The sequence below is a fragment of the Urocitellus parryii genome, chromosome 2 (genome assembly GCF_045843805.1).
Source record: "Urocitellus parryii isolate mUroPar1 chromosome 2, mUroPar1.hap1, whole genome shotgun sequence".
NCBI classification, from domain to species: domain Eukaryota; kingdom Metazoa; phylum Chordata; class Mammalia; order Rodentia; family Sciuridae; genus Urocitellus; species Urocitellus parryii.
This window is the reverse complement of record NC_135532.1, coordinates 225,204,245-225,219,749: the sequence shown is the minus strand read 5'-3', so window position 1 is coordinate 225,219,749 and position 15,505 is coordinate 225,204,245. Positions and strand designations below refer to the sequence as shown.

The 15,505-nt window shown below is 45.6% G+C and overlaps 1 protein-coding gene across 1 annotated transcript in view; it reads left to right on the top strand.

Annotated features, from left to right (window-relative positions):
• Positions 1–15,303, top strand: part of Pttg1ip (PTTG1 interacting protein) — a 51,050-nt gene extending 35,747 nt beyond the window's left edge. The window contains exon 6 of the mRNA XM_077795428.1: positions 14,769–15,303. Coding sequence (XP_077651554.1) covers positions 14,769–14,791 — 23 coding nt within the window. The 3' untranslated portion in view covers positions 14,792–15,303. The remainder of the gene's footprint in view (positions 1–14,768) is intronic.
• The last annotated feature ends 202 nt before the right edge of the window (positions 15,304–15,505 follow it).

Sequence of the window (15,505 nt, the reverse complement as noted above, 5' to 3'; positions counted from 1 at the left end):
CTCATCAGGAACAATTCCCAATTGTCCTTGGTGTTTTTTTCTCAAGATCCAGGATCCAAATGAAAAATCACCTATAGACCTGATCAACAGTAGGGATCAGCCGTAGCTGTGAGAATTGTGGTTGGGGGTGCCACCACCCACACAGTAACCCTAGGAGTGCAGGACGATCAGTGGTCACTTCCCAGGACCCATAGGTCATTTAGGTGGACCAGAGACAGGGGTCTTCCTTGTAATATCTGGTGGTGGGTGAAGAGAGGGTGTTCTGCAGAATGGAGGGCCTGGTCCCATGATGGAATCCGGATCAGGGCCCAGGGATGCTCAGTGACCCTCAAAGAGGAGAGTGGGCACACCGGGGAACCTGATCTTGGGTTTCAGTACCAAAGAGAAGGGAAAGTGAGAAGTGAAGGTGGAGACCAGGCAGAGACAGTCACAAAGTTTACTTGTCAGAGCTGACAGACAAAGGCCACCTCTCTGTGGGAGACAGGGGCATGGCAGCTTGAGTTCTGGGACTTTAGGGGGAGGCTCAGGAGTCAGAGGGGGGGTCCTAATGCGGGTGGTCAGGGGTTGGGTTGGTGTGAGGGAGTGGTGAGCCTTTCTCAGAAAAGCCCTTGAGAGGGAAAGCGAAACCTTTTCCTTAAAATGGCAGCTGTCACTTAAGATGGCCATCCAGATGCTAAGCAGGGTCCTTGTACTCTTGGTCTGGTAATTCAAAATCTGAGTCTTTTTGTTGGTATCTGTTGTCATTTCAGTTAAGAAATCATCATATTTTCTTTGTTATTTGTCTACCAAGTTTGTGAATTCTACGCTGAACATTTTGAAGTTCTGTCGCGTCCTCTGGGTCCTGCTACATTTCTTGGGACATGTCAGTGTTCTTCTTGGGGCTTGCACAGGTGTCCAGGCTCTTGGCTTTAGCCTGCCTCTCTACCCGCTGTCTGGGGCCAAGAGTGCTCTCAGGTTGGGTCTTAAAACCCTCCTGTGCTGCCACGTCCCCTTCTGTGTGAAGGGGCAGCACGGAGGTCAGCCTGGAGCTAAGGTGATTCACACTGAAACACAAGGTCCCTCCTCTGTCTGTCTTCTTCCTGAATCATCTGTCACGTTCTGCAGTTTCCAGGGGCCCCTTCCCAGAACTCTGGCTGTGAAGGGGAGCTTACCTAGGAACTTGTGCCACTCATACTACCTCGCAGGCCAAGGGTCCCCGCCCTGTCTGGACCGCAAGCTGCCCTTTCCTGATGACTGTGGCCAGAGAGATGCTTTTGCCTTCAAGAGCAGCATGGGTGTGCGACTTCCAGTCCACCCTCGCACACCTCTTATGATTGGGTCCTCCTTGAGAAGGAGCCGAGAGAGTCCAGACCAAACTGGCAGCCAAGCCTGGGAATCACCACCTGCTTGGCTTGCAGGGTCTCTTTGTCCCTGGAGCTTTTGCTGTGTGTCCATGTGTAGAGCCCACAGGGCCATGTGTCATGCTGGGAGGCAGGAGCAGACAGGAAAGCCACCCCATCAGGTCTTTCCTTACTCTGGGTCTCATTTGCTATCATGGTCATTATTTTTCAGGTTTTCTGGAGTTTTTAGTGGTTCTCAGTAAGTTTGGTGGGCTGCAGAGAGCTCTCTCCATCTGGTCTGCCACTGGGGTGCCTTCACTTTTGGAAGACATGTTGCTGGGTATAGAAGTTTACTATTTCCTGTCACTTCCTTATCTTCTGGTTTGAATATCTAGCAGTGGGTGTGTGATTCTTCTTATTCCATTCATCTCTATCTACAGGCAAGATGTTTTCTTTATCCTTGGTTTCAGAGTTGAATATGGTATGACTGTTAGGTCGGTGGTGGCGACTTGGTGGTGATTAGTGGCAACTTAGAACAAAGCAGCCCATGCCGGGAAAAGAACAGCAATCAGATGCTGGCTGAAATGCCTGTCAATCAGCCAGATCTCCTGACTAACACCTGTCAATCAACAGGACCCCCTGGCTAATCCTGGAGTTCAGCCAACTCCCCTGACCAACTCCAAGGGGGCAAGGGACCCTAGGAACACCTTTTCCTTTCCCAAGTCCACCATGCGGCCAGCGCAATGGTTTCATTAATGAGGTTCTTGGCATAAAAATTAGTTAGAAGAGATCGAAATAAAACACACAGACTCAGTTACCTTATTTCTATTGCCAGGTCCGAGACGGCTCCCTTCTCTGGTTCCCTCCTCTAACCGCCCAGCAGGGCAGCAAGGATTAGTCAGGGCCTGCAGGAGAGAGAGAGTTTGAACACGCCTGGGAGTAGCTTTTTATTGGGGAACAAGAGATTCAGGAGAGAATTCCATCCAATGAAGGTTGAGGGGGGACCGAACTCCAAGGTCAGGTTCAGTGATTGGGCCCCCGGGGTCAGTGGTCAGGCACACCCCCACATGGATGGGTTCTCTCATCAGGAAAGGGCCGGGAGAGTTCCAACACAGCCAGAACGCCTCAGACCCTTAACGGGAGCCACCCAATCACGTGTCAGGATGGCTTCCCACACCCAAGCCCTTCCCTTCCTGCTGTGAGCCCCATAAAAGTCCAGTCCAGTTGAGCTTCCACACGGTTCTCCTCAGACCCTTCCCCTGTCCCCGTGTGATTGAGTTCCGCCCGGGAGTGATATCTCAATAAAGCCTGTTCAGCGGCCCTTTTAAATCTGCCTCCTTTGGCCATTGCCTGCCCCGTCTGATCTGACATCTTGGTGCCAACACCCGGGAAGGGATCTTTGGGCCTCTCCCTCAGGGTATTGAAGCCCATCCCTTCCCCCTTGAAACGAACTGGAAAATTTCTAAGCAACTCTTTCCCTCTCCCTTCATCCAGCTGACAGGAGTGGGGTAAGTTCCTCCTTTCCCCTGACCTTCCAGATCGTTTCTGTCTGTCCACGGGGTCTATCCATAAATGCCATAGGCCTTGCCCATTCTGTTCAGGGCTCTGGGGACTGTGGAGACATCCCAGTCCTCCTGAAAGCCCCCCCGCCAACCAGGTTGGCCAACTGCTGGGGCCCATGGAGGCTGAAGGGACGTCTCAACCTCCGCCCTGGCCCATATCTGTCCGTAGGTGAGTGCAGACAGAATTTGGGACGCCTTTTTTCTGCTCCCACTCACCCCCGAGGGTGCCGGAAGGTCTTGGGAAACGCAGAGTCCTCTCCTTAGATCCCAAAGTCCTTGGGTGTCTATATTCAAATTTTGCCAAGTTAGGGCTCATTTAAGAACTGCCTGGTATTTTACTGCACTGAGACAATTGGTCATAATGGCTCCCAGAAGGAACTGTTGATTTTAAACCCTCACTGAATTGGACAATGTCTGTCGCCAGACAGGGAAGTGGGAAACCACTTTCAGGCTTTTTGAAATTGGCTCCCGTCCTGCCCTCTGCTCTCTGCTCCCGACCTGCCCTCTGCCTCCTTCCCTCTGCTCTTCATGTCTGCTCTCCCTCCTAGTGCTGAGAGCCATAGCCAAGTAGGTATGACGCATGGCAATTTCCTTGTCAGCCTACCCAATGTTGCTTAGAGGGAGGACTCTCCATTGTGAAAATGGGCTTGCCTTGGACCCAGGTCATTTGCAGTGACATTGCGTGAATGTTTGAGAGTTTTGTTTTGAAAGGTGACCTTGCCCAGGGATTAGGGCAGATCTGGGTTTAGGGTAGATCCAGGTTTAGGGAGGGTCCAGGTTTAGGGTGGATCCTGCTGGGAATAGTGCATATCCTGCTGCCTCAGGCGCCCCCTCCTTGAGTTCTCATGGGATTCAGAGGGTATTTGGGATGCAGAGCCCAGTGGAGGTGTGGATTTTCCCCAGAACGTGCATGTAGAGTGCAGGTGAGAGTTCGGGAATAAAGAATTGCTGTTCGAATCTACACGGCTGTGAGTGGCTCGTGATTTTGTGCCCAGCCAGACTGCGGAATCCTAGCAGTACCATTTCCCCTCCTCCTCCCTGCTGCTGCTTCTGCAGCTGCTGCTCGCTGCTCGCAGCCCAGTCTGCGCGCTTCCAGTCTGCCTGGCCACCAGACACGTGCGCCCTTCCTCCCTCCCTTGCTGGCTCTCTCTGCTGCCCTGGCAGGCAGAATGGGTCCCACCTGGCTGCAGGGGGTGGGATCTCTGGATCCCTCTGGGCCTGCTCCCCCACTCTGCTCACCTCTTCTACTGATAAGACCCTTCCTCTTCCCCCACTCTCTTCTTCCTCTCCTGCTACCTTGATTTCTCCGCTCAACTCTTCCACTGATACCACCCTTCCCCCTCCCCCTCCTCTTCCTCCTCTCCTACAGCCATGACCACCTCCACTCACTCACCCCTCCCTTCTCCTGATCCCTCTTATCAGATAACCCACACTTTCTTTGTCCTCACAGGGAAGTAGCTGGTGCTGAAGGGATAGTCCGAGTACACGTCCCATTTTCACTTCAAGATCTTTCCCAGACTAAAAAACCTCTTGGGTCCTTCTCTGCTGACTCTTCTGCTTATATTAAGGAATTCCGATATCTCTCCCAGACTTATGATCTTACCTGGCATGACGTCTATTTTGTTCTGTCCTCCACTCTGACCCCAGATGAGTGAGCCCGCATTCAGCAGGCTGCTGGAGATCATGCTGACCAAATTCTTTTAACAGATATGACTCTCCCTACACATGAAGCAGCTGTTCCCCTAACCAAACCTAACTGGGACTATCAAGTGCCGCAGTCTGGCTGGGCACAATTCAGGAGCCACTTGTCAAAAGAAACGAACTTTATTTTTAGAACCACACACGCCAAACAAAACAGCTCCTCAGGAAAAACCTTCAGAGCCCAACTGCCACCACCAGATTCCCACAAGCCTCTCCCTCAACCACCAGCCTCACCACCTCCCACAATCCTCCTGCTCTTGAGACTGATTGGCTGGGTCGCATGGACAGAGCAAAAAAAGTCCCCCAATGAGCAGCTCCGTGGTCTGAAAGGGCAGGGAAACAGCCCAATGAGCATCACCCCAGAGGTGCCAATCAGCTAGATGTTGCTGGGGCCGCTGTGAGCCAATCATCAGCTGGCAGTCTGAAAGTTTGCTGGAGCACCTTCGGCTGTGGCTCTCAACATCTCCCCCTCTCTGTTTAAACAACAAGCATGTGGCTCAGGGACCATGCCTGCCTTAGGTTGTCCAATAGTACATATGGTTCTTACCTGTTATCGGATGAGCTGACCTCAAGGCGTCAGCCTCCTGTCTTAGGTTGGTACCATTGCAATTGGATCTTACCAGTCACTGACTACCGGTTCAGTATACAGCCACACCTGTGGAGAGGTCTTTGTACCAGCGGGGTGCTGAGGTTCTTTGCCTCACCTCTGTTGGCCCCCAAATTTTAGCTGAACGATTATGACAAGAAGAAGGGAGGAAGATTCACCAAGCCAATTGACAGCTCCTTTTGGAAAATTGTACCACCGATGACATCATCAGCAAAAATACCCCAACACTACCACAAGTCGCTGCACCAACAGATAGTTCACAATGCATATAGGTGAGTTCACAATGCATACAGTGATACATAGTCCAGGCAAGTTCTGCAAGCAGTTCAGTGATGGCTATTGCAGAAGCTGTAGATTGGTTTTATTTTTGTCTTCACTGGCACTGGGATGAAGATAGGAATTTTGGCAATAATGGCTAAAGAAAAAATTATGTAACATTCCAGAAGGCACTAAAAGAAAACAATTTTCTTAACAATTTACATTATCTTGAAGAGAATTATTAAATATAATGAAAAGGAAAGGTGAAAGTAAACAAACAGATCTGTTAACCTCCTTTTTTGTTCACATATTAAAACAATCCTCAACAGTTGTTTACCCAATTTAAATTAAACCATTTAAATCACGTGAAAAAAAATATTTGGATTCATTTTTTCATGAGTGCTCATCATATATGATATATGGACATACGTACATTCAAACATTTAACACAAAACACAAGTGTGCACACATAATATAATACATAAAACACATAACATAATAGTAAAGGCCTTATAACATTTTACAGGTGAAATCTCCATTACAATGTTTAAAAACTCTATAGTCAAAAAAATAGAACTGATCACCAAAACATTAACCTAGGTCTATATGAGCTCAAAAAACAAAATAGAACTTCATGATATGGGAAAGGGCAATAATAAAATAGATATTGAAAAAAGCATCCTGGTTCTGTTGCAGATGTAGGAATAGCCAAACTGGAGTTCTGGATATCAGCTGTTATGGATTTGAGCCAAATCATCTTCTTTTTGGTCTGTAGAAATTGCTTTAGTTAATCTCTCTGGAATCCAAATCAGCTGCTGTTCTCCCTGTGGAAACACACAAACAGGCCCCTGACTCCAGACAATTACTGGGTCAGGACCTTTCCATTGTCCTGTTAGAATATCCTTCCAAAGTACCTTGGGCTTATGCACATTTTTTGGACACATATGCCTTTCTGCAGCACTACGTCCTGATGAATCCAAATTTAAAAAGTTTAGAGTAAAAAGGTTATTTTAAGTTTATCTTTGGGGAATATATACCCCTTCCCAATTCCTTCTTTTTGCTTTAATAAGTACATTTTAATAGTTTGATGAGCTCTTTCAACTATGCCTTGTCCCTGTGGATTGTATGCGATTCCTGTTATATGAGTAATGCCAAATGTTGAGCAAAATTGTTTAAAAGAGGTAGAAGTATAACCAGGGTCATTATATGTTTTTAACTGTTTTGGAATGCCCACAGTGGCAAAATTTTGTAAGCAATGAGCTATAACACTTTTAGTTTTTTTCTCTCGCATGAAGAGAGCCCATCAAAAATCCAGAAGAAGTATCAACTGTAACATGCAAATATTTTAGTTTTCCAAATTCTTGCAAGTGTGTGACGTCCATCTGCCAAATATGGTTAGGTATCAGTCCTCTAGGATTGACTCCAGGATTAACTTGTGGTAAAAAGGTCACACAATTTTGACATTGTTTTATTATTTGTCTAGCTTGTTCCTTAGTTATTTTAAAATGCTTTTGTAAAGTATTAGCATTGACATGGAACTTTTTATGAAAATTTGTAGCTTCTTCTAGTGTAGAGAAAATATGTATGTCATGTGTAGTTTTATCTGCTAAATCATTGCCCAAACTAAGGGCTCCAGGCAATCCTGTATGTGCTCTGATATGTCCTATAAAGAATGGATCTTCTCTGTCCCAGATTAGACTTTGTATAGTGGAAAACAAAGAGAAAACAGTAGAGGAAGGGGAAATCCTACCAGCATCTTCAAGGGATACTATAGCATTAACTATATACTGACTATCAGAAAGTAAATTAAATACAGAATCTTTAAACATCACAAAAGCTTGTAAAACTGCATTAAGCTCTACCTTGTGAGCTGATTGTTTGGGTACTAAAAATGTAAAAGTTTGATCAGGTGTAACTATTGCTGCTGTACCATTATTTGACCCATCAGTGAATATATTTGGAGCATTTATGATAGGTGTTTTTCTTGTCATTTTTGGAAAAACTACAGGATGTTTAGACCAAAAAGACAATAAAGGATTAGATGGTAAGTGGTTATCAAATGAAACATTAGATTTGCACATGATTATTGCCCAAGTATTTAACTCATTAGCTAACTCATCAATTTGATCCATAGTATATGGAGTAATAATTTTATTGGGAGAAATTCCAAACATTCCCCTTGCTGCTTTTATTCCTTTGAGTATTAATTGTCCTACGGCCTCAGGATACCTAGTAAGAATAGTGTTAGGAGAATAAGATAAATGTATCCATAATAATGGACCTTCTTGCCAAAATACTCCTGTAGGAATATTTTTTGTTGGTAGTACAATAAATAATAAAGGCAAACTTATATCAATTCTATCCAGATGCATATTTTCCATATATGTTTCAATAATTTTTAATGCCTTTCTTGCTTCAGGCGTTAACATATGGGGTGAATTTGGATCTGATGAACCTTTTAGGATATCAAATAAAGGTCCCAACTCTCCTGTTGGTATACCTAGATAAGGTCTTATCCAATTTATGTCTCCTAATAACTTTTGAAAGTCATTAAGTGATTTGAGTTGATCTACTCGTATTTGAATTTTTGGTGGACGGACCATGGTTGAGGATAATAGAACTCCTAAATAATTAATTAGAAGATTTAATTGTACTTTATCTATTGCTATCTCTAGATTATAATTTTCTAATAAGTTTTTAAGTGTGGCATAACATTCTAGCAATGTGTTTTTATCTTTGTGTGCTAATAATACATCGTCCATATAGTGAAATATTTGTAGTTCAGGATTTTGATTTCTAAGTGGCTGGATTGCTTTGGTTTTTTTTTTTTTGAGAGAGAGAGTGAGAGAGAAAGAGAGAGAGAGAGAGAATTTTTAATATTTATTTTTCAATTTTCGGCGGACACAACATCTTTGTATGTGGTGCTGAGGATCGAACCTGGGCTGCACGCATGCCAGGCGAGCGTGCTACCGCTTGAGCCACATCCCGAGCCCTGGATTGCTTTGTTAACATAAATTTGACACATAGTTGGGCTGTTAGCCATCCCTTGAGGGAGTACTTTCCATTTATGTCTCTGATCAGGACCTTCATGATTCAGTGCAGGGATAGTAAATGCAAAACTTGGAGTATCCTTAGGATGAATTGGAATTGAAAAAAAACAATCTTTAATATCTATAATTAAAACATACCAGGTTTGTGGCAAAGCAGACAATTGAGGAATCCCCGATTGAGCAGGTCCCATAATAACCATTTCATTATTAATGGCTCTTAAATCTTGCAGTAATCTCCATTTACCAGATTTCTTTTTAATGACAAAAATGGGAGTATTATGGGGAGATACAGAAGGTTATATATGTCCTTTTGCTAATTGTTGTTTGACCAGGTCATGGGCTGCTTGTATCTTTTCTTTAGTCAGGGGCCACTGAGGAACCCATACTGGTCTTTCTGATTTCCAAGTAATTTTTATTGTCTCAGTAGCCCTTTCTGAAAATCCAACCCATGTCTGTCTGTTCCTTGATCTATTTGTATTGGTGCTGCTATACCTTGTTCTTGTTTTTCTACTATTTTTCCTTTCCTAAAACCTTGTCTAGCTATAATAGTGGGTGCATTTTGATTGATGTTATTTGTTAATGTCAAACCTAATTGATCTAGGACATCTCATCCCCATAAATTTATAGGAAGATGATCCAATACATATGGCTGTATAGTTCCCTCACATCCTTCAGGATCCTTCCAATCTAATACCATTGCACTTCTATGGGGATTAGTCACCACTCCTAGGCCTCAAAGTGTTTGAGTGGCTTGTTGTAACGGCCAATGTTTTGGCCATTCTTGACGAGAGATGATGCTAAGGTCTGCACCTGTATCCGTAGCCCATTAAATTCATGTCCTTGAATATTTAGTTTTAGCATGGGGCGAGAATCTAAATTTAAAGAAAGCATAGCCCAGTCTACACCTGTGGAGCCTAATCCCTTGGAACCTCTTTCTACAGTATGACTGGAAAATTTATCATGTAGGCTGGGTATTATTAGTAACTGTGCTATTCTATCTCCTGGTGAAATTACTGATATACCCTTTGGAGAACTGGCTATAATTTTTATTTCACCTTCATAATCAGAATCAATTACCCCAGGAGTTATCATAAGTCCTTTTAGAGTAGAAGAGCTGTGTCCCAATAATAATCCGACTGTTCCTTTGGGAAGAGGTCCTTTTACTCCTGTGGGAATGATTTGAACTCCCATCTCTGGAGTTAGTACTTATCTGGCGGAGGTGAAGATGTCCAACCCTGTGCTCCCTCTGGTTTGTCTGATGAGGGATCTGATGAACAATGTGTCCTGGGCACTACCCTGATGGGGTTGCTGGGTTCCTCCAGTGCTCCGTATATTTGTGGTTTGGGGCCCCGGAGCATTGGGGCCCTCTGTCCATTTTTTGGCAATGGAGCTCGATGCCTTTCTCCACGATATCATGGATAAACACCTGGTCCTTGTTCATTTTTTGATAATGGAGTACCCTCTATGGTGGTTTGAGAATGGCATTCATTAGCCCAATGTCTCCCTCTACGGCATCGTGGGCAAATACCTGGTATTCTACTCCTTTGATACCTAGTTTTGTTCAACCCTCCTCCTATGAGGCAATTCCTTTTAAAATGTTCTGTTTGTTCACAATTGTAGCATGTTCTTGGCCTGGCATCTAAAGCCTGTTTTACTGTAGCTGCCACGACTTGCTCTTGTTCATTAATGTCTCTACATAATTTAATATATGTGTTTAAATCTTCATGTTTCCATGGTCTAATGATATCTCTGCACCAATGATTCACTTGGTCATAAGCCAGTTGTTTTATTAATGTCATTGCTTGTTCTGTATTCCCCAAAACTCTGGTAGCTGTTTGAATAAGCCTATCTACAAATTCAGCGTAAGATTTATTAGCTCCTTGTATTATCTCTGATAATTAACCTTGTAAACTCCATGTCCTTGTAAAGTCTTCCATGCCCTAACCGCCTCTACAGCAATTTGTGTGTATACGCCAGGATCATATGCAATTTGTTGTTGCTGATCCTCATAAGGTCCCTTTCCTAACAACATATCTAGATTTCTCTGAGGATAACCAGCTGCTGCATTTTGCCTAGCTGTCTCCTTGCGAAATTCCTCATTGGTAACTTTCCATAACAGGTATTGTCCTCCATTTAGCACAGCTTTACACATATTAGCCCAATCTGCTGGCGTCATGTTCAAGTTGTTAATGGATTCGACCAAGCTTACAGTGAAGGGTGCTTGAGGACCATAGGTTGTTACAGCCTCTTTTAGCTGCTTCACTATTTTGAAATTTAAAGCCTGGTGAACTTTCTGCCCTCCTGCCTCAAATACAGGGCATGTTAATATTTGAGATCTTGTCTCAGGATCCCAACTATCAACTGCGGGGTTTTGGGGCCTCCCAGCATATGGAGGTGGCCTTGTTAGTTGGACACTTACACCCTCTATTGATAGAAAGGTGTTAGTAGCAGTCTCCTGTTGTAACTTTCCCCCTGATGGCTTTTTCTGCTTTACACTTTCTTTCTCTGTCTGACTAGCTCGAGAGGCCTTCTCTTTTACTTGAACTTTTTCCTGTGTCTGACTAGCTCGAGAGACCTTTTTTTTTACTTGAATTTTTTTCTCTGTCTGACTAGCTCGAGAGACCTTCTCTTTTGCTTCAATATTTCTACTATAAGTATAATACAACCCAAGAAGATAATGCCAAACAAAACTGAAACAGAATGAAACAAAATTGGAGTAACAGAAAGTCATTATATCAGCCTTTCTATCCTCCTGACATGTGCATCCGTCCTTTCTCCCTATCTGTTCCTCAGATGCAAATAGTTTTTCCTCAGATGTGAGCGGTTTTTCTTCCATCTCACTCATCTCCAGGGACAGGCAACTTAAAACAGAAGTGAAGCAAAACAAAAGAGGAATCTTAAAATGGCTCCCCATCCTCTTGCCCTGCCCTCAGGGGCGAGCAGTTTACCTTATCACTTACCCTCAGTCGTTCCCCGTGCGGCCCACCAAATGCCGCAGTCTGGCTGGGCACAATTCAGGAGCCACTTGTCAAAAGAAACAAACTTTATTTTTAGAACCACAAACGCCAAACAAAACAGCTCCTCCGGAGAAACCCTCAGAGCCCAACTGCCACCACCGGCTTCCCACAAGCCTCTCCCTCAACCACCAGCCTCTCCACCTCCCACAATCCTCCTGCTCTTGAGGCTGATTGGCTGGGTCACGTGGGCAGAGCAAAAAAAGTCCCCCAATGAGCAGCTCCGTGGTCTGAAAGGGCAGGGAAACAGCCCAATGAGCGTCACCGCAGAGGAGCCAATCAGCTAGATGTTGCTGGGGTTGCTGTGAGCCAATCATCAGCTGGCAGTCTGAAAGTTTGCTGGGGCCCCTTCAGATGTGGCTCTCAACAATCAAGATGGCCAACAAGGTCGCCGTCACTGTGCTCGCATGGTCCAATGTCTTATAGCAGGCATGCAAGCAGTTCCTAATAAGGTAGTTAACTTCGATAAACTGAGGGAAATTACCCAGAATCCTGATGAAAATCCATCCTTATTTCTCAACCTCCTTACAGAGGCTCTCATCAAATATACTAAGCTGGGTCCTGAGACTCCCACCAGGGCTACAGTGTTAGCAACCCATTTCATTACTCAATTGGCCTATGATATTAGAAAAAAGCTCAAACGAGCTGAGGAGGGCCCTCAGACCCCCATCCAAGACCTGGTGAAAATGGCCTTTAAAGTTTATAATGCCAGAGAGGAGTCAGCTGTGTTAGGTAGGCTCAATTACAGAAAAAGGTAACACTCCACACCCAAACCTTGGCAGCGGCCCTGAGGCCTATGGCTCAAATGAGGGCTTTTGGAGGATTCAGCATCCCTCTCCATCAGGGGCTTGCTTCAAATGTGGATGCGAAGGTCACTGGGCTCGCCAATGCCCAAACCCATGGCCTCCTTCCAGGCCATGCCCCACCTGTAACCAGACAGGACATTGGAAGATTGACTGCCCCATGGCTGGCTCTTCCTTGGCGCCTCTACGCAGCAGGTATGACCAGTCAGGCAGTCCCTTCTCCTGAACTATTGGGGTTCACAGAAGACTGAAGAATTCCAGACTAGAAGATCCCCATCACCCTCGCTGAGCCCAGGGTAACATTCCAGGCAGCGGGTAAGTCCGTACGGGGCCTACCTATTCTGTCTTGCCTGCCCATTCTAGGCCTCTATTTCCTTCTCAGATCTAAGTTATGGGGATTGATGACAAACCCTTCTCCCAAACAGAACTGTAAGGCTGGCCTGTGCCCTGGAGGGACACCCTTTCACTCACTCTTTTTTGGTCATTCCATCCTGTCCAGTTCCTCTCCTAGGCAGAGATGTTCCCAATTACTAGGAGCCACCCTCCAACTACACCCCAAGAATACTACCACCCATCTCCTTCTGCCTTTAATTCTTACCCTCTCTAATGACCTGACCTAATTGTCCCCAGATATGGGACATCTCCACGCCAGTCATAGCCTCCCACCACAAGCCAGTCCGAATCCAGCTGAAACCCCAAACTAAACTTCCTTGAGTCCCTAAGACTCCCCCTGCAACACTCCCATATTTCTGGTACGCAAACCCTCAGAAGCCTATCACTTAGTCCAGGACCTTCGCCTAATTAACGAGGCCATTATTCCCATCCACCCGGTGGTTCCCAACCTTCACACTTTTCTTACTCATATCCTTCTTTGACTACTCACTTTACTATCCTGGATCTTAAAGCTGATTTCTTTACAGTGCCTCTGCATCCTGACTCTTATTACCTCTTTGCCTTCACATGAGAAGAACCTACATTCTTTAGGTTTCAATAGCTGACATGGACAGGACTACCCCAAGGCTTCAGGGACAGTCCCTACCTGTTTGGTCAGGCCTTGGCACAGGATTTAACTGTTTGTGATTTGGGAATAGCACTCTCTTACAGTTGGACAGAAGCCTTCCCTACCTCCAGGGAAACTGCTGACACCGTCACCTCCATCCTCATTGAGCAGATCATTTCCAGGTTTGGACTTCCCGCCTCTATCCAGTCCGACAACGGTCCGGCCTTCACTTCTCAGGTTCAACTAGTCTCCAAAGGCCTCAACATCACTTGGAGGCTCCCCATCCCTCACTGACCCCATATAATCATACTTCCATGCTGGGGCCCACCAAACTTAAGGTTTCTCACCAACCCTCTCCTTCTTTTACTAATCATTAATCTCTCTCAAGCTTCTATCCCAACCCACAGATGGCGCTTCTACATCCAAGTGACATGGCAGCAGGATGGCACCACCTGCTCTCAGTTTATGGGCCAAGGCCATTGCCCTTTCACTGGCTGTAATCAGGCTGTCATCCTTAATGTTACTGGATTCAACCGGGCCACCTCATCCCACTTATGTTTAGCAATGCTACACTTCCTATCAGACCAAACTGAGGAATCTTGTAAGCGCTGGCCTGACACCTATGGTTTGTGTTGTACTCCATACTGCGATTCCCATTGATTTTCCACTCAATACCTCATCTAGACCCCAAGGACCAACCTCCAGCCTTTGAGGAAGTACCTCTTTTCGTAACTCATCAGGGAATTTCTCTTGCTGCTACACTTCCTCAGGTTCTGCACCCTGTGACCAGATTGTTCGAATTTCTTCCTTAACCTTTGCTCCGCCTGGATTCTTTTTCTGGTGCAATGGTACCCCAACAAAAAAATCTAAGCCTCAACATGCCGTTTGCTTTTTGTGTTCCTTCCACCTTGGTCCCCCAATTAACTCTGTACAGTGAGGCTGAATTAACATGGCTTGTTACTACCTCCCTTTCCAGGACAAGAAGGGCTGTTTTCCTACCAGTAGTAAGTAGTTGGACTCTCCCTGGCCTCCTCCCGCGCTGGACTCAGGGCAGGAGGACTTGGTTTTGCAGTAACAGCTACTGAGAAGTTTGAACAACAACTCTGGGAAGCAGTAGAGGCATCAGCTGCCTCTCTCGCTTCCCTACAAAGGCAAATAACATCTCTTGCCCAAGTCTCATTGCAGAACCGTCGAGCTCTAGATCTCCTCACAGCAAATAAAGGAGGAACCTGTCTGTTCCTGAAAGAAGAATGCTGCTATTATATCAATGAACCTGGATTGGTCGAGGAGAATGTTGACACCCTCCGTTGTTTGGGTGAAAGGCTTAAACAGCAACCATCAAATGACCCCTGGCCAGGCTGGCTAAACTCAACCCTCATTGTGTGGCTGACTCCCATTCTCACTCCTATTTTGGTAATAGGGCTTCTACTAATGATTGCTCCCTGCCTCCTCAGGTTTGCTCGAAAGCGCGGAGTGAAATTGCCAGAGTGACCTACAACCAGATGGTCCTACACCCCTACAGTCGCCTTCCCACCGAACTTACATCCGAGCCACTTCCCCCCTACGGCGTCCCTAAACAAGCAGGAAGTAGCCAGATGAAATTCACTGCCCTATATCACCAAAAAGGCTGGAATGTTAGGTCGGTGGCAACTTAGTGGCAACTTAGAACAAAGCAGCCTGCGCCAGGAAAAGAACAGCAAATCAGATGCTGTCGGAAATGCCTGTCAATCAGCCAGATCTTCTGACTAATGCCTGTCAATCAACAGGACCCCCTGGCCAATCCTGGAGTTCAGCCAACTCCCTTGACCAACTCCAAGGGGGCAAGGGATCCTAGGAACACCTTTTCCTGTCCCAAGCCATTCCCTTCCTGCTGTGAGCCCCATAAAAGTCCAGTCCGGTCGAGCTTCCATGCGGTTTCTCCTCAGACCCTTCCCCTGTCCCCTCTGTGTGTCTGATCCAGTTCCACCCGGGAGTGATATCTCAATAAAGCCTGTTCAGCGGTATATCTCAATAAAGCCTGTTCAGTGGTCCTTTTAAATATGCCTCCTTTGGCCATTGCCTGCCCCAACTGTTCTGACAATGACTTTTTAAAAAAAAATAATTTTTATTACCGGTTAGGACTTTCTGAACTTGGATCTGTAACATTAAATGTATTATTATTTTTAGAAAATTTTTATGGGGCTGGGGATAT